This window comes from Caenorhabditis briggsae (assembly GCF_000004555.2).
Source record: "Caenorhabditis briggsae complete genome, chrIII, whole genome shotgun sequence".
Lineage (NCBI taxonomy): Eukaryota > Metazoa > Nematoda > Chromadorea > Rhabditida > Rhabditidae > Caenorhabditis > Caenorhabditis briggsae.
In genome coordinates, this window is record NC_013490.2 from 1964155 (window position 1) to 1979128 (window position 14974).

The 14974-nt window shown below is 37.0% G+C and overlaps 2 protein-coding genes and 4 non-coding genes across 6 annotated transcripts; 4 read left to right on the forward strand and 2 right to left on the reverse strand.

The window, feature by feature from the left end:
• Nucleotides 1-3012: 3012 nt before the first annotated feature.
• On the forward strand, nt 3013-11040 carry Cbr-acr-5 (the record flags this gene model as incomplete). Its single annotated transcript, XM_045243434.1, has 13 exons — nt 3013-3104; nt 4197-4312; nt 4355-4438; nt 4814-4956; nt 5016-5170; nt 5228-5429; nt 6390-6667; nt 7502-7596; nt 7647-7803; nt 9071-9179; nt 9297-9407; nt 10514-10605; nt 10896-11040. 13 exons carry the CDS (start codon nt 3013-3015, stop codon nt 11038-11040), a joined length of 1779 nt encoding a protein of 592 aa, XP_045094628.1.
• CBG28211 lies at nt 4590-4671 on the forward strand. Its single transcript has one exon. It is a non-coding gene (tRNA).
• On the reverse strand, nt 5527-5608 carry CBG29064. Its single transcript has one exon. It is a non-coding gene (tRNA).
• CBG29071 lies at nt 6225-6306 on the forward strand. Its single transcript has one exon. It is a non-coding gene (tRNA).
• On the reverse strand, nt 10655-10736 carry CBG28328. The gene has a single exon. It is a non-coding gene (tRNA).
• A 1739-nt stretch (nt 11041-12779) lies between the features above and the next one.
• Nucleotides 12780-14360, forward strand: CBG11772 (the record flags this gene model as incomplete). Its single annotated transcript, XM_002640974.2, has 2 exons — nt 12780-12886; nt 14228-14360. The coding sequence occupies 2 exons, from the start codon at nt 12780-12782 to the stop codon at nt 14358-14360; spliced, it is 240 nt and encodes a 79-aa protein (XP_002641020.2).
• Between the last annotated feature and the right edge of the window lie 614 nt (nt 14361-14974).

Here is a 14974-nt window from a genome sequence, read left to right on the forward strand (position 1 = left end):
CCCCCCTCCCACTCCAATTTCCCAGCCCCTTCTCGCTTTCACTTATTTTTGAGGTTTTGCTCTATTCAATTCTTCTAGAGTGTATATCTCAAGAACCATCAGAGCTAACAAGAAGTTGTAAACTATAAAAATGTGTAAAATGAAATTTCCCACAGTTTTGTAGTTTACAACTTTTTGTTAGCTCACACCGTTCTTGAGATAAACGCGTTTAAAGTTGAGAAGTTTGGTTCTAGGAGGCGCAGAGAAACGAGACACTCTAGTTGTCGGTGTCTCCTCTTTGTTTTAGGGTTTGAAGGGTGAAAAAAGTTTTTCTCATTTTTATTTCAGTTATTTAGCACTAAAAATCTCAGTTTTCGAAAAATGAGGAAAAATTGGAAAAATGGTTTCATGTTTGTGAATGACCCAAAAACTAGGTTCAAATTTGATTTTTGTGAGACAAGATTTATTTTTTTTGAAATCTACGCATTCGATAACCCCTATGAACTACTTTTCTAGAAATTTGAAGCCCTAAGTGAGAGGGAGAGAGACGCAGAGAAAGCGATAACAATAAAGCGTCGGTGAGCTTGTTGCAGTAAACACGCTCTATCTCAAGAACCATAACAGCTATCAAAACGTTACAAACTACAAAAATGTGTAAAATTAAATTTTCTATATTTTTGTTGTTTACAACTTTTTGATAGCTTTCACTGTTTTCGAGATGTGCGCCTTTAAAGAAAGAGCGCTTACCAGAAAGGCCTGTCTACTTTAAAGGCGCATATCTCGAAAACGAAAAGAGCTAGAAAAAAGTTGTCAACTACAAAAATGAAGCTCTTGATCTGGAATATACTATGACAATTAACAAAACCGTTTACAACGCCTTCAGATCATTGACCCGATTTATGACGTGTAGTGACACCTGGAGACACCCGGAGGGAGACAAATGAAGTGGTGTCTACCTAGTTATTTGATTCATTTACCATTTGTTTCAAAGGACAGATGTGCTAAATAAAACATTTTTCCGACTTTTTAAAATATAATTTTTATCACATAAAGAGTCTCCGCCTCTTAACCTATATCTTTTACGTTAAAAGCGCATATATCAAAAACGGTGAAGGCTATCAAAAATAATTAACTACGAAAATATAGGAAATTCAATTTTACACATTTTCATAGTTAACCACTTTTTGATATCTCTAACGGTTCATGAGATAGAGCGCGTTTACTGTAGCAAGCCTACCGACAAGCTGTCTCCCTCCCTCATAGGGCTAAAAACTTTTAGAAAAAGCGCCCCCGTAGGTTTTCGAGGATGTAGAATTCAAGAATATTTTTAAAAATCAATAAAAATCAACGAGCGATTTGCGCCTTTAAAGGTGGGGGGGACAAGAGATTTTACGGGGGATTTTTGGGGCCAGAGTATGCATTCTACCGTGACGGTGTACAACGCTTAATGTCACTCTGCGTACATCTGTCGTCCTCGCCTTTATGTATGCAATCGAGGTGCCGCTCTCTCTTTGCCCGCGTAGCTCAGTCGGTAGCGGGGCCGCACCCCCAATCCTCGTTCTCACAAGTTCAGCTCCTCGAGGGGCATCTTTGAACGGAATTTCGAGAACATTATTTTTTTCATGTCCCCCCACCTTTAAACGTGGCTTTCTTACCAGAAACACAGGACAACTTTAAAGGCGCATATCTCAAGAACCGTAGTAGCTACTCAAAATCTGTAAACTAGAAAAATGTAGGATTTTCGATTTCACACATTTTCATAGTTTACAACTTTTTGATAGCTTTTATGGTTCCTGAGATATAAGCCTTCTTTAAAAATTATGTGTCATTTCTCCGGTACCCTCTCCTTTTCGCACACTCTCCAACCCATTTATTGTTTTTTCCTGCTCCTTTGGGCTCTAATAATAAAAGGATCCGCTTCTTTTTGAAATTGAAAAAAATGAAAGGGTCATCCTATTCTCCTTCTGTTTGCTCTTCCCTATTCTTCCCCTTTTTTCCCTTCTTTTTGGGTGAAACTGAAAAAAAATAGAAATGGATAATAGTCGCGTTTTTTCCTTCCTCTTCTTTTAATGAGCTTAAAATTCTAGAATATTCCAGACCAAGTTCTAGGAAAATCCGAATAAAATAGTTTGTAAAATCTAAAATTTTGCATGAAAAAGAGCAAAAATTGAAAAATTTGAAAACATTTTTGAAAAAATTAGAAATGTGAGACATTTTTGAATGCTAAAAAACAACAGTTTTCAACCTTAAACCTCGTGAAAAAGGAGACGCAGACACCTAGAGTGTCTCGTTTCTCTGTTCCTCCTAGAACCAAACTTCTCAACTTTAAACGCGTTTATCTCAAGAACGGTGTGAACATGGCGTAAACGCGTCTTACGCTTTGGAGCTTAATATCTCAAGAACCATAGAAGTTATCTAAAAGTTGTAAACTACAAAATTGTAGGAAATTCAATTTTACACATTTTTGTAGTTGACTACTTCTTGATAGCTATTATAGTTTTTGAGATAGAGCGCGTTTACTGCGGCAACCACCTAGAAGGGAGGGTGTTCGCTTTCTCTGCGCCTCTCTCTCTCCTATGACTTGAACTTTCTAGAAAAATGATTTTAGGGGTTTCAGAATGTGTAGATTTCAAAAAACTAGGTGTAAATCTGCAAAAATAAAAGATAAATCTAGTTTTAGGTAATTCGAAAACATGAAAAAAATTATCCGGAAAAAAACTCGTCACCTCCTTTTTCGCCTCTAAAAAACTGACGAAAAGATTGTTTCTCTTAACCCGTCAACATTTTTTCTCCCAAGTTTTTTGTCTCTCGGGAATTCAATGATTTCCTCTAACCCCTTATACATATATGTTAGAATTTTTACTCTCTCATCTTCTTTTTTTCCTCTTTTTTGGCTGAAAAACTCTGAAAATCGAGGAAAAGAGATGAATAATGGGATCAGACTTCTTGGTTTATTTTTGTGTTCTTTTCTAGTTTTTTTCAGCGATTTTCAGTGATTTTCGAAACTCAAACTGCAACAAATTGTTTCCAGATATGCTCCCCTACATAATCCTATCCATTCTGGTCCGGTTAGCAGGAGCACAGAGTGGTGGCAAAGTGCTCGAGAAGTATGGAAAGCAAGTGCAGTAAGCATGGCTTTTCCTCTTTTTTTTTTGAGAGACGCAGAGAAGCGAGAGCACTCTCGTTTCGCTGCGTCTCCCCTTTCCTTGGGCTTTTTGCGCTGTATCTCACGAACTGTTATAGCTAGCAAAAAGCTATAAACTACGAAAATGTAGAAAATTTGATTTCACATATTTTTGTTGTTTTGAGCTATTTGATAGCGTTTACCATTCTTGAGATATGCACCTTTAAAGTGGGCGCGCGCCTTCTTGTAAGGAGCCTTGCTTCAGAAGCGCTTATCTCAAGAACCACTGATGCTATTTTAATACTATTTACATCAAAATGTAGCGTATTGAATTTCCTACATTTTTGTAGTTTACAACTTTTTGATAGCTTTTATAATTCTTGAGATATAACGCTTTGAAAAAAAGTTATATGGCTGGTGAGCGAGAGAGGAGAGAGAGAGAGACGCAGACAGTGAGAGGTTCCTCTTTCTCTGCGTCTCTCTTCGATGTTAAAAATGTCGAAAATCCGTTTAAAAAGGGACTAAAAAATTAAATTACAGATTTTTTGAACGAAAAAAAACTTCAAAATTCAAAAAAATGTCTGAAAATGTTAGATTTTCAATTTTTCGAATTTTTTGTTTTTTTTCAATTTTTTGAATTTTGCCCAGTTTTGGCTTTAAAGTCGAATTTTTACCTTTGCTTTTAATCATTTCCAGCGAAAAAATCTGCTAAAAATCGTCTTCTAAACGTCTGAACAGGGCTTGAACGCGCCTTACGTTTTCAAGCTTAATATCTCAAAAACCAGGAAAGCTATCAAAAATGTTTTAACTGCAAAACTATAGAAAATTTAATTTCACACATTTTTGTAGTTCTTAACTTTTTGATAGCTCTAACGGTTCTTGAGTTATGCGCCTTTAAAGTTGACACGCCTTCTTTTGCAGCGCATCTACCTTAAATGCGCATATCTCAAGAACGATAAACGCTATCGAAAAGTTGTAAACTACAAAAATGTAGGAAATTTAATTTCCTACATTTTTTAGTTTAAAGTTCTTGTCTAGCTTTTATGGTTCTTGAGTTATACCCAATTGCAGATCTCGTCTAACCCATTTTCAGGCTATCACCACCAACAACATCATCCTATCAAGAGTGGTTCGACTCGAATCGAGTGCATAGTACTAGAAATAACACAAACATTGAGGATTTCAAAACTCAGTTGAGGAGAAGTTTGGGTAATTAAAAAATATATAAAAATTGTAGAAGGAAAATTTCAGAAAATACAACTGCTGCATATAACTCGACGTTCATGCAGCAGTTAGTAGAGGAGCGGCAAAGGTATCTGGAGAAATTAAATGAAGGTAAGCCTGCTCTAATAATAAACAATTATTTCCCAAAAATTTCGATTTTTTCAATCTAGCGAATTTGTAAATTCCTTTCCCTCTCCCTTCTCGCTCCCGGCGCGCCACCGCTCCCCTTCTTATACGCACTCCCTCTCCCCTTTTCGCCAGTGCAGTCATGTCCGAGTGGTTAAGGAGATTGACTCGAAATCAATTGGGCTCTGCCCGCGTAGGTTCGAATCCTGCTGACTGCGAACCTTTTTTGCTTTTTTTATCGAGCACTGGGGCGGGTTCCAGGGGGGGTCTGGGGGTGGTTTTAGGGTTCTAAACCATTTTTTGGACTGTCTTATCGCAGTTTTTGCGCTTTTTACCCCTTTTAACTTCCCAACTTTTCAGGTCAATTTATAAACGACCAGCGGCGGTTGGTAGAGGAGCTATTGGATCCAAATTTCTACGAGAAAACCGTACACCCGCGAAAAGACTATACCCAGCCGACGAGAATCAATTTAAGCATGAGTTTGTATCAGATTTTGGATGTGGTAGGTGGAATTTTGAGATTTTTTGCTTTAGAGCGAATTTACTGACTTTCTTCAAACAGGACGAACATATGCAGAGCATTGAGGTGAATGTTTGGATGGTCCAACATTGGTACGATGAGTTCCTAGATTGGAATCCAGTGGATTACGGTATGATTAACCGGACCATAGTGCCGTATAACCAGATTTGGATTCCGGATACTTATTTGTACAATAGGTTGGATAATTCTAGCGATTGCTCAGCTTAAAAAACTAAAAAATTGAAAAATTTCAGCGAAGAGTTGGAACAAAAAAAGACGGAATCTCTGATGAATGCTCAGCTGGAAACGGGGCATTGGAGCCAGAAGAAAAATGGCGCCAAAGTTCAGCTAATGTTCCCAGCGATTTACAAGTTATCATGTCGAATGGACGTTAGATGGTTCCCATATGATAGGCAGAATTGCACATTTATCATTTCTAGTTGGACGCATGATAAGGTAAGTTTATGAAAAATCTGTACAGAATAAACCACCAAAAAAGGGTCCCCAGGACCCCCTAGGATGACCAAAAAAAAGCAAAAAAAAAAAAGGTTAACGCAGTCAGCAGGATTCGAACCTACGCGGCCAGAGGCCAATTGATTTCAAGTCAATCTCCTTAACCACTCGGACATGACTGCACAGGAGAAGAAAGGAGGGGGAGTGCATATAAGAAGGGGGAGCGGCGCGGCGACCTGGGAGGGAGAGAGAGCGAGGGAGCAGGTCCGAAGGGAAAAAGTGGGGAGGAGAAAAAAACTTTTTAGGCAAAAAAGCAAGAAATAGGGGGAAAGGGAGATGGGATTTTTTATATAAGAAGAAAAGAGCCAAAAAGTCAGCAAATAAACACATTAAACACATTTTTCTGAGTAAATTGTGTTCAAAAAATTTCAAAAAATTCAATTTTCCCGATTAAATATAATGTAAAATAGAAGTATTACTCTATTTTCCAATAACTTACTTAATTTTACAGTTTAAACCCTCAAAAATCGATATCGAAGGCTGAATTTACAACAAAAAAATTTTTAAATCCTATTTTCCAGGCCAAAGTCAATATGAAATAAAACAATTTCTCTACTTTCTCTATAAATTACTCAATTTTATATTTTAAAAATCCTCGAAAATCAATTTTCAAGACAAATTTCAGACTGGTGATGTCCAGTTTATCACCTCTACCTCCCCCTCGCTCCCAATCCCGCTCCCGCTCGCCCCTCCGGTGCTCCCCCTTCTTATACGTACTCCCTCCCCCATCTCCACCGTGCAGTCATGTCCGAGTGGTTAAGGAGATTGACTAGAAATCAATTGGGCTCTGCCCGCGTAGGTTCGAATCCTGCTGACTGCGTTAATCTTTTTTCCTTTTTGCTTGATTTTCTAGATGTTCTAGGGCTGTTTCCAATTTTTTAAGATTAAAAACGCTTGTTCCAGCAAACAATAGACTATTGGCCGCTAAGCTCTCAAGTGAATCTTGGCAATATGGCGCGAAACGACGAATGGGAAGTGATAAGTTTCGAATTCGTACGAGTCGAGGAATCATTCAAATGTTGTGCTGCTCCATGGGTCATGTTATATGCTCATTTGGTGATAAGAAGGAAGCCACTGTATTATATGATCAATTTGGTGATTCCTACAAGTATTATCACTATTGTCGCGGTCACTGGATTCTTCACACCTACTAGTTCATCTAGTGAACGCGATGAGAAGTTGTGAGTTTTTTTGAAATTTTTCAAAATGCAGAAATATAGCCAGTAAAATTTCCTACATTTATCAAAAAAGAACGCCTTGCTAGCTAATATGGTTCCTGAGATATGCGCCTTTAAAGTTAAAGCGCCCAATAGGTGGAGGGGGAGGTGTGCCACCTTTAAAAGCGCATATCTCAAAAACTAAAAGCGCTATGAAAAAGATTTCAACTGCAAAAATGTAGCTCATAATATTTTATATTTTTGTAAAAAAATCAATTTGAGTTTGCTCTTATGGTTCTTGAGATATAACACTTTGAAGCAGGGGTGTCCTTCAAGGCGCGCACACAATAGCGTCAATGAGTGTCCTGTCTTTTAGAGATCAAGAACCAATTAAGTTATTTTAATGAATGTTATACCAAAATCTAGCTTATTAAATTTTTCATATTTTCATAGTTTACAAATTTTCGATGGCTTTCATGAGTCTTGAGATATAGGTCTTTGAAGCTCAGGGGTCCTATGGGGCGCTCGCGGCAATAGACAGCTTGTCGTTTAGCGGCTATATCTCAAGAACCGCTGAAGCTAGAATAATGAAATTTATATCACAACGTAGCTTATCAAATTTTACACATTTCGTGAATTTAAAAATTTAAGCTAGCTATACCCGTTTTTGGGATATGCGTCTTTAAAGTGTTGCCTCCCCCTCCGCCGGTAATACTTAGTGCGTTAACTTCAAAGACGCATAACTCAATAACCGTTATAGCTTTGAAAAAGCTGTTAATTACAAAAAAGTAGCCTATAAAATTTTACATCTAGGGCTCTAAAAAAGTTTGCAAGTATCCTCATGCTTCTTTCGTTAAGGTACCTCGGAATCAACACCCTTCTCACAATGTCGGTTATGATGCTGATGGTTTGTAACCAAATGCCATCCACAAGCACCTATGTGCCTTTAATGAGTAGGTCACATTTGTCACTATTGATTTATTTAGTAATCAATAAATTCCAGGTTGGTACTACATTGGTATCATTATGGTGATAGTGGTTGGCACATTTTTGGCGACTGGCGTTTTGGCGATTCACGGACAGAAGCATTATAATAAACCGATTTCTGATAGGGTACGGAAATTGGTTTATAATCCGGTGGTCGAGTTTTTTATATTGAGGTGAGTTTTTTTTAATCAAAAAGAATGACAAGGCGCCTGTTATCGTGATGGCTCGCTTCAAAAGGTACTTCAGCTTCAAAGCTTTATATCTCCTGACTCCTAGAAGTTATTCAAGTTTTGATAACTAATTAAATATGTGAAATTCCATAAGCTACCATTTGATACAAATGTCATTGACGAGGCTAAAGGGGTTCTTGAGATATAGCAATTTGAAGATACCGAGTCATTTCATCGCGCTAAATGGATACCTGCACTTCAAAGTGTTATATCTCAAGAACCAAACAAGCTAGTTTGATAAATTTTATATCAAAATGCAGCTCTTGACATTTTACATACTTTAATAATTTATAAATTGTTGATTACTTTAGTGGTTCTTGAGATATAGCTCTTCAAATTTAACGCTCTCTTTAGAGCGCGCGCCTCGCGTCTCAGGCACTCGTTGACTGCGTCTCTTCTCATTGTTTATCTCTCGTCAGTGGGAAATGTTTGTAAATCAGTTTTTAGGTATTGCAAAACATGAGGATTTCAAAAATCAAATTAAATTTTAGCTAGCTAAAACGGTTCCTGAGATATAGCGCTGCAAAATTAAGAAAGCTTTCAGCGCACCCCCGTAAATAGACACACTGTCTTTGAGCCATCGTATCTCAAGAACCACTAGAGCTTTTTTAATGAAATTTATACCAAAATGCAGTTTATTCAATTTCACATATTTTACTTTCTTACAAAACTTTGATAACTATTATGAGTCTTGAGATATAATGTTTTGAAGCTTACGTGTCCTCTAGAACGCAACTAGCACCTTGTCTTTTAGAGGGTGTATCTGAAGAACCACCAGATCCCTTATAATGAACATTTTATTAAAAGGCAGCTTATTAAGTTTTAAACATTTATTTAATTTGAAATTTTGAACTAGCTTCACTAGTTTTGGAGACATAGCTGTTTCAAAAGCGGATACCTTAATACCCTTCCACTGTCTGCGTCTCTTTAAAGGCGCATATCTCAAAAACTAGACATGCTTTCAACATTTTGTTAACTACACATATATAGGAAATTTCATTTTCAACAAGTTTCAATTTAAAAATTTTTGATATCTACCGTAGTTTTGGAAATATTCGCCTTTCCTTTTGGCGCCAAACGAGGGAGGCGCTCCAACTTTAAAGGCGCATCTCTCAAGAACCACTGACGCTGTTTTTATGAAAGTTATATCAAAATGTAGCTAATTCAATTTTACAAATCTTTAAGTTTACTATTTACGACTAAATTTCAGCCCGCCAACGTCCCTAATCGATTTATGGACCGAATTCGGAGTGATCTCCGAGCAGCGACACTCCACTCATTTGGATCCGTTACTAGTGCAAATGGATCCAGTAACGGCGGTGAGTATGTTCCTAATTGCTTCTCGAGTAGTTTCTTTGTTGATTTCTCTCAATTGGTCCATGTATTTGTCCCCGCCCCCTTCTTTAAACACCTTCAGTTGCTTCTATCTTTTCCAGCACGATCCTCAACACTTCTTCGGATCCATCTCATCACAAATGTGTGATCTGCAATCGACGTATAGTTATACAGCTCGACTGGCGACAATCACCCGACAGTACACACAACATGTAACATTTTTGTTTTTCTCAATAGAGCGCCCTTCCCCCCACCACTTATGTTAAGACGTGTGTTAATGTGTGTGTGTGTGTGGGTGTATCTTCAAAACGTTGTAGTTTAGTCAGATTTTTAGATAGAACAAATTTGAAAATTGGGTTGAATGTAAAATTTTATAAGCTACAGTTTTGTACTTAACAACGTTTTGATAGCGTTTGTCGTTCGTGAGATATTCGCGTTTAAAGTTGGCGCGCTCAAAATTACGGGAGAAGAGGGGTGTACCAATTTTAAAAACGCATATCTTGAGAACCATAGTAGCTAGCTAAAATCTGTTTTTTTGACGCATAGGTCAAATTTTACGAGCTACATTTTTGACGTTCAAAACTTTTTTCTAGCTATAATCGTTGATGAGTTATGCGACTTTAAAGTTGGCGCGCCCATATAGACCCATATAGGAGGGGGAAGGCGCAACTTTCAATACGCATATCTCAGGAACTATAACAGCTAGCAATACTTTGAAAGCTATGAAAGTGTGTAAAATCTAATTAGCTACACTTTGATATAACTTTCATCAAGATACCGTAAAACCTGTAATAGAAGTGCCCCCTGACTTTCAACTTTGAGCCCATTTATCTCGGTTCCTGATAAAGATGTAAAAAATTTGTCAACTAAGAAATTGTTGCTGCTATCATGATAAACAATTTATCAGTTGACACACTTTTGATATCTTTATCAGGAACCGAGATAATTGAGCTCAAACCCCAAAGGACGCCTGAGCGTCAAAGCCTTATATCTCACGACTCATGATAGCTATCAAACTTTTTTTTAACTATAGAAATGTATAAAATTTTGCGAGCCACATTTTTGTAGTTTTACACTTTTCTGTAGAACTTTTAGTTTTTGAGATATACCCCCTCTAAATTATAAGGGAAACCAAACCTTCAAAACGTTATATCTCGAGAATCCGGCTAGCTACAGAGATACTATTGTAACCAAGATGTAGTTTTTCAAAATGTCCAATATTCTTGTAGTTTGTAGTATTCTGACAGCTAATATAGTTTTTGAGATATGTGAGTTTGAAGTTTGGTAGCATATCGACTCTAAATAATTTTAAATTCAGGCAAAAATGAAAGCGCTCCGAAAGAATCAATATCGAATGAGTATGGACACAAGTCAGGCGAGGAGTGTGAAGAAGCAAAAAATGCAGAGGAGGTAAGACCCTGGGACCCAAAAAATGAAGCAAAAAAGAAAAAAAGGTTAACGCAGTCAGCAGGATTCGAACCTACGCGGGCAGAGCCCAATTGATTTCTAGTCAATCTCCTTAACCACTCGGACATGACTGCACGGTGGAGATGGGGGAGGGAGTGCGTATAAGAAGGGGGAGCGGTGGCGCGCCTAGCGGGAGGGAAAGGAGGAAATTGAAAATTTTCTAAACCACTGGATGGTTCCCAGAGGACCATTTTTAAGATTTTAAGACATTTATAGCATATTTTAAAATTCAGATGCTCATTAGAATGGGAATTCCTGGCCAATGTACTGGATCGCATTCTGCTAACCGTCTTCTGCGGGTTTACATTTGCAGTCTTCGTGATTTTGGTTGGATTCGACTCGTTTTTTACGGTTCACACTAAATCTGCACACAAATAGGAAAACCAGTTTCTTTCAAGGTTTTTTACATCTTGATTGTATGTGATTTGGTGATCCTCATTTGAGTATCTCGAGAAACTAAAAAGGATAGAGCGAAAAGTCTAAATTATGAACTTTAAGAAGTTTCAATTCAAAACGGGTTGAGCTAGCAGAAAATTTAAAAATATCAGAATGTGTAAAATTTTATAAGCTACATTTTGATATAACTTTGATTAAAATAGATTCAGTGGTTCTAGAGATATGCGTCTTTAAAGTTAATGCATCCCCCCGCTGGGAGGCGCGCTAAATTTAAAGGCGCATAACTCAAAAACTACCGTAGCTAGCAAAATTTTGAAAATTAGAAATTGTTAGTAAATTCAATTTGCAATATTTATGTAATGAACAACATTCTAATATAATGTCCAGTTTTGAGATATGCGCCTTTAAAGTGACGTAGACTGTGAGAAGCAGAGGTAAAGTGCTTTTTAAACTACTATATCTCAAGAACGGGGGACGTTAGCCTAAATTTTGAAAATAGTGAAACATGTAAAACTTGATAAGCTACATTTTGATAAAACAAAGATTGAAACGGCTACAATGATTCAAGAGATACAATGGCTGAAAGACAAGGCGCCAGTTATTGCGATGGCGCGTGCGCCCTACTCTTTATCTCAAAACTCATGATAGCTACCAAAGTTTTGTCAACTACAAAAATATGTGAAATTCGATAAGCTACAATTTGATATTAGTTTCATTCAATGAGTTTTGTTAGTTCTTGAGATATAGCCGCTAGAAGACAAGGCGCCCATTACCGCTGTGGCGCGCGCGCGTCTTAAAGATCGCCATATCTCTAGACTCGTAATAGCTATTAAAATTTTGTAAACTATGAAAGTATGTCAAATTTAATAAGCTACATTTTGATATTAATTTCATTACACGGGCTCTATTGGTTCTTGAGATACAGCGTTTCGAAGACAAAGCGCCTGGTGTCGCGGTGGCGCGCCCGCCTCGAATGGCACCTATTCTTTGAAGCCTTATATCTCAAATCTCATAATAGTTATCAAAATTTTGTCAACTACAAAAGTATTTAAAATGTGATAAACGACATTTCAATATAAAAATCATTATACTAGCTTTAGTGGTTCCTAAGATATAGACATTTAAAGTTACTGCGCCCAATCCATCCGCATACCTGCGTTTCAAAGCCTCATATCTCAAGACTGATAACAGTTATCAAAAATTGGTCAACTATAAAAATATAGGAAATTAAATTTCCTAAAAGTTCATAATTTACACTTTTCTTCTATCTCTTTTAGTTTTCGAGATATTTCTCTTTTTTTAAAATTATCTTGTTTACTTTTAATTTCATTTTTCGTCATCATCACAACCACTTCTCATATGTTCAGTTTTGTGTTTTTGAAAATAAAAAAAAAACAATTTTTATTTATTTTCATGTATTCTAGAACATTCTAAAAAACTAAAAAAGTCCCAAAATTGGAAAAAAAATGGAAAAAAAATGTTCATTGGTCTGGTCCATTTTTTGTAGTCAGATACATTTTTCGACCCTGATTCAAGTGTTCTCTTATCACAAATCTTATCATTCTATCACTAAAATTCACATGAAAACCCTCTACAAGAAGACGTGTGATTCGTACTGATCAATTGTCGTCAGAAGGCGTCAGATTAGGCTCCGCCCACTCAATAGAACAATACAAAAGGAGGCTGTGTTTGTTGTACTTCGATTTGAATCAGATAGAATCATGAAATTTTTGATTTCTCTAATTATTTTACATTTTCTATTCGTTCAAATTTATTCGTTCACGCTGTATCGAGCACAAAAACCAAATCATCACTCGGGATCAGATAGGTGAGCGTTTTTTGGGATTATCTTGAAAACTTGAAAAGATAGAAGAAAAATTTAAATTGGATACTGTAGAAAATCAAATTTTCTACATTTTTGTAGTCAAAAAAATTTTAGTGGGGACATTGGTTCTGCGCCTTTAAAGTAAGAGCGCGCGCGGCACCGCAAAAGTGGGCGCTTTATCTTTAGAAACATATATCTCAAGAACCAATAACGCGCTTTCGATGAAATGTACACCAAAGTGTAGCTCATAAAGTTTTACGCGTTTTGATAGTTTACAAAAGTTTAATAGATATAATGCGTCTAGAGATATAAGGCGTTGAAGCTCGGGGTCTTTCTTGGCGCGCGCGCTTACTTTAAAGGCGCATATCTCAAGAATCGCTAGATCCCTGTGAATGAAATTTAGATCAAAATGTAGTTCTTTAAATTTCACACAATCCTCTAGTTCACAAAAATTTGATGACTTTTAGGAGTCTTGAGATATGCGCTTTTAAAGATAGGAGCGCTGAAGGGCGGGCGCGCAACCGTTGAAACGCTGTATGTCACGAACCACTGAATTTCTTGTAATGAAAGTTATACTAAAATGTAGCTTATAACATTTTCTATATTTTCATAGTTTACAAAATTGAGCTGGATAAATCCGTATTTAAGATACAGCGCTTTCAGCCTGCGGCTAGCCGCCGCTTCCTCCCGTCTGCGTCTCTTTAAAGGCGCATATCTCAAAAACCACTCAACTCCTTCTAATGAATTTTATATCAAAATAAAGCTTATTAAATTCTACTTATTTTAAAATTTTGAGAATTTAAGCTAGCTAGACCTGTGTTTTTGAATATAGCGCTTTCAAAAAGAAAGACCCACCTGTGCCTCTCCGGCATCCTATGCATGCGTCTCTTTAAAGGCGCATATCTCAAGAACCACTGAAGCTTCGTTAATCATTTTTATATCAAAATGTAGCTTGTCTAATTTTATACATTTGGGTAGTTTAAAAGTTTTGGCTAGCTTTACCCGTTTTTGAGATATAGCGCTTTCAAACACGGTTACCTTGCTAACCACCGGCGGCTGGCCCCGCCTCCCCCCGTCTGCGTCTCTTTAAAGGCGCATATCTCAAAAACCAAATTAGCTAGGTACAACCTACAAACTACACATACATATAAAATTTGATCCCTAACAATTCCCTCTTTTCAAATTTTTGATAGCTACCGTAGTTTTCGATCTGTGCGTCTTTAAAACAAGTTATGTTACATTTTGATCTGTTATCGTCATAGAACACATAATTTGTGACCTCTTATCACCAATCACTTCCTTATCAAAAAACCTGATTTTCTCAACAAAAACGCAATTTTTCAGTCGCAACAAATCGGAAAATGTGGATCTAGACGAGACGGACGGCGATTCGTTCGATCGAATGCGGAATGTACTGGGAAGTATGAACCCAGCGTTGGGTCTGATGCACAGAATACGGTATCGTGAGAAGAAATGACAGACGACGTCGAGGGAGCAGCTTCCCGAGAAGTACTTGAAAATTTTCGATCTCAAATTGCCATGGTTTCATGTTGATAATGATAAATTTTGAATAAAAGGTCCTAAAAATATTGTTTTTCTCTGAAAAATTGTTGAAAACTAGGCTTAAAGGCTGTTTTTGAGACTTTAAACTACAAAAAATGAGCTTAAAACAGTTAAAAAGCTCTAGGAAATTAAAAAAAAACGTTATTTTCCAAAAAATGTCCAAATGGCTCAGTGGGATTTTCAACTCCTCCACTTCCAATCTGACGATCCAAGTTCGATTCCCCTCGGTGGCAAAATTGTTTTGCTCCTTTTGTACAGCATTTTCAGACGGTTTAGAACATTCTAGATGCTAAAAATGAACTTTTTTCAAACATTTCGAAAAATCCTAATTTTGAAAATTTTCTTTTTCAAAAACTTTGTTGAAAATAGTATTTCCAGGACAAAAAAAAACTTGAAAAAGACGCTGAAAATAGTTTCCAACTTCGAAAAATCGATTTTTCAGTGTTTTTGAGCGATTTTCCAAAAAATGCACAAATGGCTCAGTGGGATTTTCGATAACAATCTAACGACCCGGGTTCGATTCCTCTC